This window comes from Stegostoma tigrinum, chromosome 19, assembly GCF_030684315.1.
Source record: "Stegostoma tigrinum isolate sSteTig4 chromosome 19, sSteTig4.hap1, whole genome shotgun sequence".
NCBI lineage: Eukaryota > Metazoa > Chordata > Chondrichthyes > Orectolobiformes > Stegostomatidae > Stegostoma > Stegostoma tigrinum.
In genome coordinates, this window is record NC_081372.1 from 47693307 (window position 1) to 47711196 (window position 17890).

The 17890-nt window shown below is 42.7% G+C and overlaps 1 protein-coding gene across 1 annotated transcript in view; it reads right to left on the minus strand.

The window, feature by feature from the left end:
• LOC125461420 (V-set and transmembrane domain-containing protein 2-like protein) overlaps nucleotides 1-17890 on the minus strand; it is an 88437-nt gene that overhangs the window by 10143 nt on the left and 60404 nt on the right. Inside the window, exon 3 of the mRNA XM_048550175.2 lies at nucleotides 11240-11290. Coding sequence (XP_048406132.1) covers nucleotides 11240-11290 — 51 coding nt within the window. The remainder of the gene's footprint in view (nucleotides 1-11239; nucleotides 11291-17890) is intronic.

A 17890-nucleotide genomic window follows, 5' to 3' on the forward strand; every position in this document is an offset into this window, starting at 1 on the left:
TTACTCAGAGAGTGGTGGGGCATGGAATGCATTGGTGGAGACGGTAGTGGAGTTCGTCACATTAGGGGCATTTAAGCCACTATTAGATAGGCAAATGGATGATGGTACAAAGTAGGGCTGGGGGTCAGATAGATCTTAGGTTTAGGGTAAAAGTTCGGCACAACATTGTGGGCTGAAGGGCTTCTGCTGTGCTGTACTGTTCTATATGTTGAATGTATTCAAGAGGTGGCTGGATATAGTACTTGGGACAAACAGGATCAAAGGTTATGGAGAAAGCAGGATTAGGCTATTGAGTTGGATGATCAGCCATGATCGTGATGAATGTTGGAACAGGTTTGGAGGGCCGAACAGCCTCTTCCTGCTCCTGTCTTCTATGTTTCTATGTTCACTTTGTAAGATTTAGTTGTAGAACTCCCTCAAAAGCCACTTCAATGTTGACTACCTCAACGACTGTTCATATTCTTCAATCTCTAACCCCTGAGTTTGTGTTCCAATGCATTCCCAAGACTACTCTGACATTCTCTCAAGGATTTCACGTCTTTCACAGAATATTAGCTTCATTAAGCTGGGACTGCCCCAGCTTTTCTCTGAAAGCAAATATTTATCACTTACACTAAGTAACTATTGCTTGTGAGTTTTCCTCCCCCATTGTCTCAGTTGTATTGAACAATCAATGGCTTTCCGGGCTGCTTCAGAACACCAACTCTCTCCAGCATAGAGCCAGTGACCTTAGACTGCCTTCTGACTTCCTCAGAACTTCTCCTGAACCTTGACTGCCTGGAAACACCTACTAACTGGGGCCTATTCTCATTGCTTGTGAATACGTATTTGACCAATAGCCTGAAGGTAGCAATCTTTGGCTTTGACAGCCTCTGAAGAATTGACTGGGTCCCATGGGCTCCCTATTTACCCCTCCCCCAGGCTGTGATCTCCTTGTTGTTGTAGTCCCCACAATGTAGGCACACTCCTGTCTGCAACTGCCTAATGGGGAAATAACAAGACTGGACTGTACATGCACAACTTGCTGTGTTCCACACCGAACTCTCAGTGTGTGCCAGAAATTGACATTCTACGTCTCACAGATATGCCACAGAGGTGCCTGACCTGGAGCCCTGAGACAAAGGCAAGTTACATTTGCAACAACTGGAAGCATTGGGCAGCCTAGACAGGATATGATCAGAGTCAGTAGGTTGCTCAAGCAGGCTGTGGAGGCTTCCAGAAGGCACTTGAGTAAGCATTGCATAGGAGACTAAGATGATGGAAGTTCATGAAGTCAAAAGAAAATCTGTGTCATGAATGTGGAACTGGCTCAATGACAAGAAATTGAGGTTGGTCTTGGACTAATGTTTTTTGTTAGACTCAGAGATGGTTTGTAGTGATGTTTCCTGCAGGGGAGGGTTTAAACTAAAATTGCAGCAGGATAGGAAGCAGTAGGGACACAAGTAGAGAGGGAAGCAAGGAAGCAAGAGACTAATAATCTAAAAGAAATAAGCCTTAAGTCCAGAGATAACAAGGTGTAGAGCTGGATGAACACAGCAGGCCAAGCAGCATCAGAGGAGCAGGAAAGCTGATGTTTCAGGTCTAGACCCTTCTTCAGAAATGGGAGAGGGGAAGGGGATTCTGAAATAAACAGAAAGAGATGGGGAGGTGGATGGAACATGGATAAAGGAGCAGATAGGTGGAGAGGAGACAAACTGGACAAGGAGGCAGGGTTGGAGCCAGTAAAGGTGGATGTAGGTAGGGTGTTAGGGAGGGGAAAGTTTGGTCCAGAGAAGAAAGACAGGACAAGAAGGCAAGATTGGGCTCGTAGGTAGGAGATGGGGGTGAAGCTTGAGGTGGGAGGAGTGGATAGGTGAGAGGACAGGTTAGGGAGGCGGGGACAAGCTGGGCTGGTTTTGGGATGAGGTCGGAGGAAGGGAGATTTTGAAGCTTGTGAAGTCCACATTTGATACCATTGGGCTGCAGGGTTCCCAAGCGAAATATGATGTGCAGTTCTTGCAGTCTTCAGGTGGCATCATTGTGGCACTGCAGGAGGCCCAGGATGGACATGTCATTCAAGAGTGGGAGGAGGAGTTGAAATGGTTTGCAACTGGGAAATGAAGTTGTTTGTTGCAAACCAAGCGTAAAGTGTTCCACAAAGCAGTCCCCAAGATTCCGTTTGGTTTCCCCAATGTAGAGGAGGCCACAACAGGAACAGTGAATACAGTATACCACATTAGCAGATGTGCAGGTGAACATCTGTTTGATGTGGAAGGTCTTGTTAGGGCTTGGGATGGGGGTGAGGATGGAACTGTAGGGGCAGGTGTGGCACTTCCTGCGGTTGCAGGGAAAAATGCCGGTGGCAGTGGGGCTGGTGGGGAGTGTGGAGCGGACAAGGGAGTCATGGAGAGAGTGGTCCCTCCGGAAAGCAGATAAGGGTGGGGAGGGAAAAATATCTTTGGTGGTGGGGTCAGATTGCAGATGGCAGAAGTGTCGGAGGATTATGTGTTGGATCTGGAGGTTGGTGGGGTGGTATGTGAGATGAGAGGGATTCTGTTTTGGTTGTTATTGTGGGGGCAGGGTGTGAGGGATGAGTTGCGGGAAATGCGGGAGACACCATCGAGGGCATTTTCGATCACTGTGGAGGGGAAGTTGTGGTCCTCGAAAAATGAGGACATTTGGAATGTCTGGGAGTGGACTGACTCATTTTGGGAGCAGATGCAGCAGAGGCAAAGGAATTGGGGATAGGGGATGGCCTTTTTGCAGGAAGGTGGGTGAGAGGAGGGCTACTCTAGGTAGCTGTGGGAGTCAGTTGGCTTGAAATGGATATCAGTTTCCAGGTGGTTGCCAGAGATGGAAATAGCCTTAAGCCCATGTATCTTAATACAAACAACACTTGCATTAAAGTGGATGTATTAGTTTTGCAAATAGTTGTAAGCATGTATGGGATGGTGGAGATAATAGGGATACGAATATCTGTCAACTGCATTCAGTTTTTAGGAAGGACAGACAAAAAGAAACATGAGGTGGAGTATCATTGCTGGTTAAACAGCACATTAACACAATAGTGAGGAAGCAAACCATCTCCTGTGAGGTGGAATCTTTCTGGGTGCAGCTCATGAATATCAAAGGGCAGAAAGCCTAAAGCAGGGTTTTCTATAAACCGCCATACAATATTGGTAATGTTGGGGAAGGCATTGACCAAGAAAATTGGATATTGAGGCAATATAAGTAACAGTTATAATTCTGGGTGACTTCAAGCTATCTATCGATTGAGCTAATTAAATCAGTAACAATCTCATGGAGCAGGAATTGCTGAATTATGTTCAGGATGATTTTCTAGATCAATATGTTTGGGAACCAATGAGGTAATGGGCCATTCCAGGTGGGTTGTTGTGTAATCAAACTAAAATAATTGACAATCCAGCTGTGCGAGTTCCCTTGGGGAACAGCGACCGTGATTTGATGGAATTCCTCATTAAAATAGGAAGCAATGTAGTTGATTCCAAGACTATTGTGCTGTACGTAATATAGGAAACCTTAATTGTGTCAGGTGCAAGCAATTAGAATAAATTCAAGAATGTTATTTAACTCAATACTATTATTTGTTGATAGATACTGGTAAATATATAAAGAACTCATGGACAAACTGCATTAATTGTTCATTCCTGACTGCCACAAAAAATAAAACAGGAAAGGTGGCCCAATCATGGCTAACAAGGGAAATTTGAGATAGTATAAGATCTAAGTAAGGGACTAAAACTTGGCCAAAAAAATACAACCGATCTGCTGCTCAATCTTCTGGGTTCAATACTAAGTTCAACACCTTCAGATTTTTAACCCATTCCTTCCCTTTCTTTTAGCTTTACTTGTTACTTTCTCTGTCACCATATCCTCTCTCCACTCTTCCCACTTCAGTGGGATTGTCTGTTCTTTCCAATCTGGCAGTTAGGCACACCATTGTTGTGCTATTCTCATATTCCAATCACTTAATCTGCACTATCAACATGCTTTCTCCCCCAGCACTCCAGTCAACCACCCCCCCCACCCCGTCCAATATTGCACAAATGGTGTCTCCTTCACACTTCTTTTCAGCTTGCTTTCCCTCCATGGATGCTGTCTGACCTGTTATGTTCTCCAGCATTTTTTGCTTTCAGTGTGGATTAGAAGGAGATTAAATTTTATCAAAGATGTAAAAGACAATTAAGATGCCAAAAATAGAGTTCAAGAATAAACATGCAGAGAGTATTCATACTGACTGTAAAAGCTTCTATAAGTATGTGAAGAGAAAAAGACTGACGAGAAGAAATATAAGTGCCTTATAGCCAGAAAAAAAATAGCATTGTACTAGGGAACAAATAGATTGTAGACCAATTAAATTACATGTTTTCATTTAAACTTCACAATGGAGGATATAAATAATGTTCCAACAAAATGTCCAATGAGTGGAAGGATCTGAAGGAAATCAATATTGTAACTAGTAGAGTTAGCAGACAAGGGTGGGGATGGAAACCATTCATGACCTCATCATCTCAGGGGACCTCCCCACCCACAGCCTCCAACCTTATCATTCCCCAACCCCGCACGGCCCGTTTCTATCTCCTTCACAAAATCCACAAACCTGCCTGTCCTGGTCGACCCATTGTCTCAGCCTGTTCCTGCCCCACCGAACTCATCTCCACCTATCTGGACTCCATTTTCAAAGTCCAGGAACTCCCTACCTACATCTGTGACACCACCCACGCCCTCCACCTCCTCCAGAACTCCCATTCCCTGGCTCCCAACACCTCATTTTCACCATGGACGTGCAGTCCCTATACACCTGTATTTCGCATGCAGATGACCTCAAGGCCCTCCGCTTCTTCCTGTCCCGCAGGCCCGACCAGTCCCCCTCCACTGACACCCTCTTCCGCCTAGCCGAACTCGTCCTCACCCTCAACAACTTCTCTTTCGATTCCTCCCACTTCCTACAGACAAAGGGGATGGCCATAGGCACCCGCATGTGGCCCAGCTATGCCTGCCTCTTTGTAGGTTACGTGGAAAAGTCCCTCTTCCGCACCTACACAAGCCCCAAACCCCACCTCTTCCTCCGTTACATTGATGACTGTATCGGCGCCGCCTCTTGCTCCCCAGAGGAACTCGAACAGTTCATCCACTTCACCAACACCTTCCACCCCAACCTCAAGTTCACCTGGGCCATCTCCAACACATTCCTCACCTTCCTGGACCTCTCAGTATCCATCTCAGGCAACCAGCTTGTAACTGATGTCCATTTCCAGCCCACCGACTCCCACAGCTACCTAGAGTACATGTCCTCGCGCCCACCCTCCTGCAAAATTCCATCCCCTATTCCCAATTCCTCCGCCTCTGCCGCATCTGCTCCCAGGATGAGGCATTCCACTCCCGCACATCCCAGATGTCCAAGTTCTTTAAGGACCGCAACTTTCCCCCCACAGTGTCGAGAACACCCTTGACCGCATCACCCGCATTTCCCGCAACACATCCCTCACACCCCGCCCCCGCCACAACCGCCCAAAGAGGATCCCCCTCATTCTCACATACCACCCCACCAACCTCCGGATACAACGCATCATCCTCCGACACTTCCGCCATCTACAATCCAACCCCACCACCCAAGACATTTTTCCATCCCCACCCTTATCTGCTTTCCAGAGAGACCACTCTCTCCGTGACTCCCTTGTTTGCTCCACACTGCCCTCCAACCCCACCACACCCGGCACCTTCCCCTGCAACCGTAGGAAGTGTTACACTTGCCCCCACACCTCTTCCCTCACCCCTATCCCAGGCCCCAAGATGACTTTCCATATTAAGCAGAGGTTCACCTGCACATCTACCAATGTGGTATACTGTATCCATTGTACCCGGTGTGGCTTCCTCTACATTGGGGAAACCAAGTGGAGGCTTGGGGACCGCTTTGCAGAACACCTCCGCTCGGTTCGCAATAAACAACTGCACCTCCCAGTCGCGAACCATTTCAACTCCCCCTCCCATTCTTTAGATGACATGTCCATCATGGGCCTCCTGCAGTGCCACAATGATGCCACCCGAAGGTTGCAGGGACAGCAACTCATATTCCGCTTGGGAACCCTGCAGCTCAATGGCATCAATGTGGACTTCACCAGCTTCAAAATCTCCCCTTCCTCCACTGCATCCCAAAACCAACCCAGTTTGTCCCCTCCCCCCACTGCATCCCAAAACCAGCCAAGCCTGTCTCCACCTCCCTGACGTGTTCTTCGTCTCACCCATCCCTTCCTCCCACCCCAAGCCACACCCCCATTTCCTACCTACTAACCTCATCCCAACTCCTTGACCTGTCCGTCTCCCCTGGACTGACCTATCCCCTCCCTACCTCCCCACCTATACTCTCCTCTCCACCTATCTTCTTTTCTCTCCATCTTTGGTCCACCTCCCCCTCTCTCCCTATTTATTCCAGAACCCTCACCCCAACCCCCTCTCTGATGAAGGGTCTAGGCCCAAAACGTCAGCTTTTGTGCTCCTGAGATGTTGCTTGGCCTGCTGTGTTCATGCAGCTTCACACTTTATTATCTAGGACTGTGAGAAAGATGCAGAGATGCTTCAGTGTGATTTGGACATGTTCAGCCAGTGGGAGAATGTATGGCAGAGAAAGTCAAAGAGTCATGCAGCATTGAAACAGACCCTCAATCTAACTCATCCTCATTGAGCAGACATCCCAATCTGACCTAGTCCCAGTTGCCAGCATTTGGTCTATATCTCTCTAAACCCTTCCTATTCATATACCCATCCAGATGCCTCTTAAATCCAACACATCTTCTGGCAGCTCATTCCATTTATGCACTACTCTCTGCATGAAAAAGGTGCACCTCAGATCCTTTTTAAATCTTTCCCCTCCCACCTTAAACCCTTGGCCTCAAGTTTTGGACTCCAACACCCAAGGAAAAAGACCTTGGCTATTCATCCTATCTACACCCCTTGAGATTTTATAACCTCTATGCGGTCACCCTCAGCCTTTGATGCTCCAAGGTAAAAAGCCCCAGACTGTCAGCATCTCCATATAATTCAAACCATCCAGTCCTGGCAATATTCTTGTCAATCGTTTCTGTACTCTCTCAAGGTTAACAACCTCTTTCCTATAGAAGGGTGATCATAGTGTGGATAAATGTGAGGTTATCCACTTTGGTAGCAAAACGAGAAGATGAACAATTATCTGAATGGTGATAGATTAGGAAAAGGGAATGTGCAATGCAATCCGAGTGTACTTGTTTACCTTTGCAGGTGCAGCAGGTTGTTAAGATGGGAAATGCTATGTTGGCCTTCATAGTGAGAGGATTCAAGTACAGGAGCAAGGATGTCTTGTTGCAATTGTACAGAGCCTTGGTGGGACCACACCTGGAGCATTGTGTACCATTTTGGTCTCCTTGTCTGAGAAAGGATGTTCTAACTATGGAGGTAAGGCAAAGGTTTACGAGGCTGATCGGATGGCAGGACTGATTGGATGGCAGGACTGATCGGATAGGGCTATATTTGCTGAAGTTTGGAAGAAAGAGGAGGGATGTCATAGAAACCTACAAAATTCTTTCAGGATTAGACAGGGAAACACAGGAAGAATGTTCCTAATCACAGGGAAGTCCAGAGTGAGGGATCACTGTTTAAGAAGAGAGAGAAGACCATTTAGGACTGAGGTGAGGAGAAATTTCTTCATCCAGAGTGGTGAGCCTGTGGAATTCACTGCCACAGAAAGTGGTTGAGGCCAAATCATTGATCTTATTTTTCAAGGAGTTAGATATAATTCTTAGGGCTAAAGGGATCAAAGGATACAGGGAGAAAGTGGGAACATGGGTCGGAGTTGAAAGATTAGCCACGATCATATTGAATGGCACAGCAGGCTTGAAGGCTGAATGGCCTGCTCCTGCTGTATTTGCCATGTTTCTATGGTTCTTAGGAGCCATTAATCTTGTTTTATTATCCCTGAACTGTCACCTCAGGACCGAAAACATCGGAGCTAAAGAAAATCAGTCTCAATCTTGAGGGACTGCAGTCGATGATGACTTGGGTGTATGGAACAGTAGATGTTCAGAAACTTGACCACACAGTAGACTATCATGAGGACAGCTGTTGACTTCTGCATGATTGGCAGAAGTCTGATAGATGGAGTTCAATGCACAGACATGTGAGAGGACTGATATGGAAAGACGATACACAACAAATGATTCAATTTTGAAGAGCGTAGATGAGAGACATTTCAGTCCATTGACAATGAGACAATGGCTTGTTAAGAAAAATTAATTACTTTGATTTATAAATAAAAGGACAGTATAGAAAAATGACAAGATAAAGCTAGAACCGAATAAATCATTGGTGAGGTCTCACCTGGAGAATTGTGCCAATTCTGTACACTACAATTCAAGAAAGATGTAAAGGCTTTAGAATGTGTTCCGAAGAGGTTTATTCAAGCTTTCTGACTGTTTTTCTTTTGCTGAAGAATATATCCAGAATTATATTTAGCATTATCTTTTCGTTGGCTTTTAAAGTTTGGACTTCAAAATTCAAAACAAAACATGATTCAGTGTTTTGCAAGATATCTGATGTTTTCTGTAATAATAAGGCTTCTGTTCACTTATAAAGGACAGCCATGGTACAAAAAAAATGCAGCATAATGATGTGTTAAGGCAAGTGGTCATACATTAGTCTATGATATTCAACGAAAGGGAAGCTAGCATTAATTCTCCACAGAACAAGGGCAGCGGTTAGAATAAAAGCAGCATCAGCTTTAAATGCAGGTGGAAATAGATCATTGAGGGTTGAAGGAATTCTGAACACCTCATGGTTCGCTGTTCATGTCATCACTCACATCAGGGGGTGGGGGTATGGTTTATGTGTCATGCTGTGGCAAGAGTAAGCCTGAGATTAAGCTCTGAGCAATGAGAGTGTCCAGGGCAATGTCAGACAGGCTTCGCTGTGTTCTGAGATTTGTCTAGCAAGGGTAGCTGGTACTTGCAATCAGTCTTAGCAGCTTGTACCTGCGGAGAGACAGGAACCCCTGATACCACCTACTACCTGGAATGGAAAACTCTTAACATTCAGTAACATTGAAGAAATACAGAGTTTTGGACATGTAAAATTCTATGTGCATCAAAAGCATCTTCAAAGTGGTAATAACCACATACTGTGATTAAAACTGATTTTTGCCTCAATGCACAGAGCCTATTTCTTGCATACACAATGATATGCCATTATGCTAATAGATTCTCTCTCCCCGCAGCAGCTGCAGTCTGCAGCAATCCTATCCCCACAGGAGCACCAGCATCTGCAGCTACTGCAGACAGAGCAGGCTCCCTCTCTTCTCTTGTGAATCTCACTCTGCCTTAACCCCTTACTGGCTTCTCTTAGCACATTGAAGTTGGCAAGGGCGATGGGTGGAAATGACGGATAATGGGATGCTGATCGACATAACCATCAGAGCTATAAGGGATAGGAGGTGTGAGCCGAGAGATTTGGAAAGTGTAAAGCCAGTCACTTCACATCACCAGCACACCAAGCCTGTTTGTTTCATACAGAGAGACCATCGCAGGGAATATTTCATCACCTTCTTAGCCAGGAGCAAGCTAACATGGTATTGTGTAGGACAGTGCTGCTTAGACAGTAGGAAGAGAATGATGTTAAAATTTTCTGCTGTTAACGTTTTCCCTCTAATGTCCTGCTGGAATCAAACATAACCTAATGACAGATTTCAGATTGAACCAATGCCAACAAAAGATGCAAACCTGTTTTTGGGACCTCCTTTCCTCTTCCCTACTCAGGGTTTAGCAAGTTTTATTATGGATCATTAATTTCAACTCACAGAATGGAATATGTTAATTGATTTGTGATAGCAGATAATGGGGTACAGATTTTCAGAAAATCACGGAGGCTCCAACAATGCTGGGTGGGATCCAAAAGCAGGAGCTTCCTTTCCCAGTTTCAAAGGAGCCAAACTTTGCTGGCAATTGCAAGGGCCTTAACCAACATTGTGGAAGTCACAAGTTTGTGGAATCAACATAAACACTCTTGAGAGGAAGGTAAGTCTTTATAACCATCATGATGAAAAGTTATCTGTATCCCGAGCCATGGATAAAGACTGCAGGTGCCAGTGAAGCTACTTGTTGACATTTCCTAAAGGGTTCTTGAAGACCAACAAGTTTCAGGCAGACCAAAGAGTTTGACTCAGTGAGTGTCCCAGGTAATGGACTGTAGAGCACAGATTCTTGCTTGGAACGAACCTTGACAAAAATCATTCCATCTCTCGCCAGACTTCCTTTCCAAAGGCACATTCCAGAAGGAGATGTGTGACAGTCTCTATGCCACCACAGCCACTTTGAGGGCAGCGTGCAGTGGCATAGACCGACTGGACATGTATGAAGGATCTCCCAGATAGCCCTTCTCAACACCAGCTAAGCAAAGTCCCAGTGCTTGATGGAAAGTTCTGGTGATGAGGCTTTCTGCCAAGTGACTTTGCCAGTCTGCTCAGGGAACCATGTGACAGGATCCACCCTCTCCTTTCTTGGGGAAGCTATGTGTTGACTCTGATGGACATGTGGTCAAGAGTTTTTTTTGCAAATTTCTCTAATGAAGGACAGGTGATACAGAACAATCCAACTACATGAAGCGTTTCATGGCAATGAGGCCAATCCCATCCTTCACAACACCAGTAAAAGGTAGAACCTCAGTAAGTAGTGGCATACCGAGGGCCTACGCATACCTTGATGCAGCCACACACAAAGGTGGCCATCAGGATGAGGGCAGCATTGGGTATGTTCTACCCCACCCCATCCGACATGCCCACCACTTATCCAGAGCTTTGTACATAGTGTCCCTGCAGACATAGTCCATCTTAGACTTTCAGATGAAGAAGAGTACCATCTGATGGTTGGGCAAACGACAATAAAAGTAACCGTCTGATAGGAATCAAATTGCAACGACATTTCCTACTTAAATGCTTACTATTTGGGCCTTAAGTATAATACTTGGCCCATCAACTCACCTGTAACCTCTGTGTAAACCAGGGATGCAGGACCATTGTTGTGTGGTACTTCAGCCATTTGACTTTTTTTTCTTAACAGATGTCCTACAATGAAACTGATCCTAAAGTTTTTTTTTTATTTGAGTGTTCTACTTACTTCTTGATATGCAAATGACATGTGTAAGCTTTGCGTATTATTGGGAGATATAACTAGACACAAAATGAAACTTAATCTGGTAACAGTCAGCTACTGCAACTCACGCTGATTTTTGTTGCATCTTTCCTAGACTCCTCATGAGTAGAAGTCTTCATCTGTTAAAAAAAAGAAAGATGAGATGCATGAACGAACGAGGAAGAGAGAGAGAGAGAATAAGGATAGCATTTTTATTACAGCACCACCATTTCAATGAAACTGCAATTCCCCAAATAGGTGAGAAGCAATCTCAGACACATTTATTAGACAAGATGACAGTTCACTAAACTGTTTCTTTATTAGGGTGAAGTCAGTCATGTAATTTAATTATATATTCAAAGGATTGCATGTGGTTTTATTCTTTTACACATCCTGCATTCTAAATAAAGGAGAACAGATACTTTACAGCATGCTACACATGGGGACATTAACGCAATGTGTAAACATGTGAGAAAAAAAACACTTATTCTATTTATTAAATGTCACTGCAAATTAAAGGCTCCACACTTCAGATGTGCCTCATGAATCAAGGATGGTAATCATGCTGAGTATAAAAGTAATGACCTTTGACTTCAAGGGAGCTGGCCTTGTCTACCATATCAGAGATAAAAGCAAAGACCAACTTCACCAAGAATTGGTACTGTCACGGGAACGTTTTGCAATGTGCTATATTTCTCCCCTGGCAATATCTCCCTCCATTGTTATTTAAGCACAGTAGAGATTCTGATACCAGTCCAACACCACATATGACCCACTTGCAACAAAGTCTTGTTTTTCAAACAAAGATCAGTAATTCAGAAGAGAGCACTCTATTTTACAGCATAGGTGGCAAAAAATAAGAAGGTCTTGAAATATACTGAGCTTGAAAATCATTTTACATCTTATAACAGTCACAGTTAGACCAGGATCTTGAGGGTTTTCCAAAATAACACTGAAACTGAGAGATTTTGAGAAGAGTTGCAGAAGAGACAGAATAAACTGAGGCATGAAACAAACTGGTGAAAACTTGGCAGCATATAATTTCTAGTTTCCTGAGTACTTTATCCAGCAATACGCTGTTGAAAATGGACTGCTAATGATTGTACTGACAAAGTTCAGATAAAAGACCTTTTGATCTGTTTGACATCATTTGTTCTGAAAGTCAAGACCACTTTCTCACAATTATAATTGCAAACTATTTCTTTCTTTACCCAAATCAACCTGTTTGAACATGTGGTGACATCCTTCTGTGGCTGTCATATTCTGAGATGCGACTTGAACCCATATTTTATGGTCAGCAACAAGTGTACAGCTACCTCTGCACCACAAGACCCTCTTCAAGCTGCTTTGTAGATCAATTCTAACGTTAATCTCCTGTTCCTCTTAACCCTGTTGATTATCTCCTTTGTAAGATATCATTCCCACTGTCCTAAGTCCATGTCATCCTGCCTGCCTGATGTTTTGGAAAGGATTGCACTGCTTTTAGTGACATTACAACAGTGACTACCCTTGAAAAGTACTTCACTAATTATAAAGGAATTTTTGATATCTTGAGGTTATGAAAGGCTATATGCCATTGTAAGACCTTTTTCCCCTTCACCTATTAATATCTATGATATATCCTCTGCAACATTTTGACTTGAGGCTGAGTGGGGATATTTATTCATTTGTTCATCATAAATCCTGCTCACTTCCACACTGAGGATTAACCTTGTTGCTCTCTTCAGTGTTACTTCTGGGTTTGACCTCCCTGTTTCTGTTGAGGTGACTGGAACTGTTCACAATAATCCAAACACTCTAAAATAAGTGGCCAGAAGTTTGAGGGCGGGAGTTTTATGCCCTTGAATTGATGACAGGCATTTCTTCCCCACAAAATCCTCACAGACCTGACCCCCGAAAGTAAAATGTGACACATTGAGAGATGAAATAATTATTGCCAGTGAGCCTTATTTAAATTTCCTCTCAACACATCCTATGCCATCCATAGCATACATGATTCTTCTATTTCATTTTTCATGCCAGTGCCATTCATTCATTACTAATTGTAGCGACTGTATATGGTAGACACACTGGCAAGCTCACTTTTTAAGAGATTGCCTATCTCCTGTGAGCCTTGCCTATGTAGATCCCATTAGCCCACTCACCATCCAACCTCCAATTCAAGCTCCCATGCTAGCTGCCTATGGAAACGCTTGCCTCTCCTCCAGCACTGTCACTTTTCCTCTGAAAATCTCCATTAACATCCCACTGCTCTCAATAGAAAAGACTCTCAGGCACTATGTCCTTGAAATTATCTATCCCATTACTCACACCTCTTTTCTTTTCAAAGTCCTGGAGCACATTATTGCTTTCCAAATCCATGACCACCGAATTCCACATTTAAATCTTTCCAATTAGACTGTGAATGGGCAGTAAAATAACTCAAAGATTACAAATGATATCCGTTTTGACTGTGGGTGTGGGCCACTGTTCATCATAATTTTCAAATTGTTACCCCATATATTACTAAATACTTGGAAGGATGTACTACTAAATTGGACAGGTTGTGGTAGATTTGAAACTGTAGAAAATGATTTACCAGACACAAAATATATTCATCCTTGTAGTGTTCTGAGGGAATAGAGAGCAGTATGATTATCTGTATCACCTTTTTATTGGCATCTAAATAGAGGTTAAAGATTAATATTATCAAAGGTGGCCTTCCCTTGGCTAACATTTACAAGTTTGAAAATAAAGTTAGCAAAAAGCAAGTTTATTTTGACTTCCGAAAATTATGATGAGATATGTTTCTGAAATTGGCCATTGTGAAAGTCCAAATTCTAAATAAATAACTGGGTTGCCACAAGCTAAAATAGTGGCTCCCCACACACACCCAACACTGATCTCAAAGTTTACTCCAGCAACTTCACATGTGGGCTATGTTCTAGACTGAATTTTTCTGTTGTCTTGTGAAGCTCATGGCAGTCTCAAATCTGGTTTAGAACCATGAAAGACGCAGAGTGAGGATGCCATTGGCAGTGCAGCAGAAAGCCCAGGCAGACAGTCCATCTAATGTCTGGTTGCTATATTCAGGGATCTCAAAGGTGTTTACTGAGTGAATGAGTGAGTGAGTGAATCAGAGTGTAAATAAGTGAGTTAGAGATGAGTGAGTGACTGGATGAGTGAATGGGTGAGTGATTGAGTGGGTTAGTGAGTGGATGGGTCAGTGATTGAATGAGTGAGTGATTGAGTAAGGAGAGTGTGACTGAGTGAGTTAAGGAGTCAGTGAGTGAACAAGTGAGATGGGAGTTCAGTGAGTGGGTCATTGGGCAAGTTTGTGCGTGGGCAAGCAGATGCATGAGGTAATGAGTGAATGAATGGATGATTGTGTGGGGAGGGTGAGTGGAAGAGAGAATTTGGTGAGTGGGTGGAGGGTGGTTTGAAGGAAGGTGGGAAATCGAATCTGGGACGGTTGAAGGTGTAGATTTCTGGGTCAGCAGGATTGGTCAGTGGCGTTGGGCAGTGTGTTTGGTCTGACAGGGATGAAATTGGGTGATAGTGGGTTGAGTTACATTGTTAATCATTGAGTTCTATCAGAGATTAAACAATGTAACAGTATGAGGGTAAGTATTCAGGTAAGTAGTATCTATGTTGCACATGTCTTTGATACTGAGCACAAGTGTACAACATTGATATAGTACCCAAGCACAAATCAGCCCATCACGATTCAAACTTTTCACATAATTACAGTGCATGTGTCCAGGGCTGGAGTTAAAATGTGTCCTAAAGCCAAGATAGCCACCTCAACATTTGCTGCTAGAGATCACATTGTCTGGACTTGTGAAATTTTGTTTATTTTAATTTGGAAGAATGTTTCTATTTTAAATGTCGGTCAGTGATGGATTCTTCACAAGGACTTTTACGTTATTGTTATCAAGTCCATAAACAGATACAGCTAAAGTAAAGTAAATCTTTCACAGCTGGACAACCTCATAAGATGGAAGTCTGTGATGCAAAAAGCCATTTGACATGTCATTCTGGCCGCATTTACAGTTCATGTATCTCATGTACAAACTCTCCCATCCACTAATTCAATCCTGACTTCCTAAACTATTTGTGAATCAAACAGATTTATCAATCCTTGATAGCTTTCCTTGAAGGCTTTGATTCAATTCCTTTGGAGGTGTACCGAATTGTCCCAGAATTCACCAGTGTACTCCCGAACCTCCCATCTCGTCTCACTCCACTCTGACCCTCTTTTTCTACAAGGGCTATTCCATTTATCCATTATTCTAAGGTGGGAGAAAAAGCTTCAAATTATTAAACCACATTTGAGGGCTTGTGAGTTTGTAACTGTGTATTTGTATTCACAATCCTAACAGAAATAATTCGTTAGGCAATATAGTTGTGAGGCAGTTGGCCAAATATGTTTGCATATTAAGTACCTTGCATGTTCCACTTGAAAATGCTCATTCACCCTAACTCCACTCCACATTTTAATTTTGTTCCACTGCTTTCAAAATGTTGATATCATTTCAAAATGAATAGTTGGACAGACAGTGAAAGCTGCATGATGAAATTAAGTCATATTGGTCATCCATGGTAGGGGTAATTGTTGGCTGCTGTGGTAGCCTGAGTGGAGTGTATTTGACATGGGGTAGAATTATTTGCCATTTGCACAGATCTAATGAATATTATGTAGGACAACTGCATCAATCATAATTCATTTACTTTTACACAGCATGTTGAAAAAACAATGCTGTTTTACAAAACGAAGAGTTGCCAATTATGATGAAATATAGAAATTTGAGCTGTCCTTAATAGAGAAAAAGTATGAAACATAATTAAACCCTACCCTTCATTTAAGTTTCTACAATGGATTGGTCAAGATAATGAATGGCAATGTCGATGGAATCAGTGGAAATGTGGTAGAGCTACCCATTCTTTGTTTTAGTCAGTTCTAGGCTTCTTGATGAACCTATTCCAATCTGATTGGATCTCTTATGTTACTCAATACCCAATTTTCACTTATCTAGTTGGTTCAAATAATGTCAGAACAACATGCAATGTCTTCTCAAATCTTTTCATTCAATCACTATTTTCACAGACTGTCTCTTAATCCCTGAAGCCCATAAATACTTCGCATAATTCTTCCAAGAAAAATAAATGAGTTATTTTCTAATCCCAAAGCTAATTGGCTGAAGATAGCAATTTAACATTTTATAAACTCTCCTGTTACATTTTCTCACTTACTCATCCTGATGTTCATTTGATTCCAAAAGAAGTGAAAATACAGCGTTCTTAGAATCATAGAATTATCTAGCACAGAAGGAGACCATTCAGTCCATTATGCCTGTGGCAGTCCTTTGGAAGAGTTTAATTGGTACCCTCTGCTTGTTCTCAATGGATCTGTAAGGTTTTCTCTTTATTTCTATATATTTCCACAATTAGCATATTTAATCATTTGGAAAACTTCATTATAAAAAATGTGGCACTGAGGGCTAGATGCTCTTAACCTCTTAATTCTGTAGTAATATAGGTACTTTCATGTACTTTGTACCTAGTTCCAGTAATGCAATGGATGTCATATTGTTTACTCAATCATGTTCTTCTAATTGGCCCAGAAAGATGGCCATCTTTATCCATGCTATATCACTTCAGGCTTGAAATAATCCACATTTACAGCAGAGTGGTGATCTGTAGTACAAGGAACCAAGTCATGATGCCAGTGGTCGGGGCCATCACAAGTTAGTGAGCAGAAGTGATCAGCACTATTTCTAAATGGTGCCAACTAAGACTTTGGGTCTGCAAAACAAACACAGGGAAAATCAGGCCGATGACTCAAAAGTCATCAGGATGAGGAGATACTGCTGGTTGCTGATGACAACAAATCCCACAAACCTCAGCAGGCAATAGTTGACATGAATAATATATCAGGGAACGACACAAGTAGCATTTCAGAGCTGAGAGAACACGCCAGAACAGAAGAAACTTGCAACTCTGAGGCAAAAGTAGGGGCTGCATCATGAGGCAGTGGTTGTAGAAATTGTCCCAAGTCCAAACTGAGCTTGTGAGCAAACTGGACACCAAGGATTTCACACATTCAAAACAGCAATTCCCTGTACAAAATGGAAAACCTTAAATGATACAATAATTCAGAGTGAGAATGGTCATTTAATTTGTAGGTCTGATTAGGCATCATCACCATGGGCAGAGCTGAAAAAGAAACCTAACAGGGTCATGAGAGAAAACTCATACCTAGTCACACAAAGAAGCAACAGGATCAGAAATGGTGTTGCCAAGCAGATTCAATTTTAGAGATAGATTATACACAGCACAAAATAACACACCTGGATAAAACAATTCTTGAAGTATAGAATATCTTCCAAACAGGATAGTAAGGCAGAAGCTGAACAAGTAATTACATTTTTGTGTATAATTGGAAGTACAGCAGATGATGTTATTGCTCATCAGGGATAAATAAAATATTAGACAAATATAAAAGCACATTGAAACTCTTTGACCATTTACTTTTACTCAGAACTAATTAAATTATTGAAAGGCCAATGTTTAAAAGAATACAGTATCCAGATCAATCCAGAGGTAATTTCTAGATTAATGTTCTCTACAGGCTGGTACAGAGCGATGGTGAGTGAAACAGAAGTCTAGATACAGAATAGAATAATCCCAAAAAATGGAGATAAAATTTGATACAGGAGATCTATGGAATTTATTAATTTCTTAAGGTAAAAACCACAAAA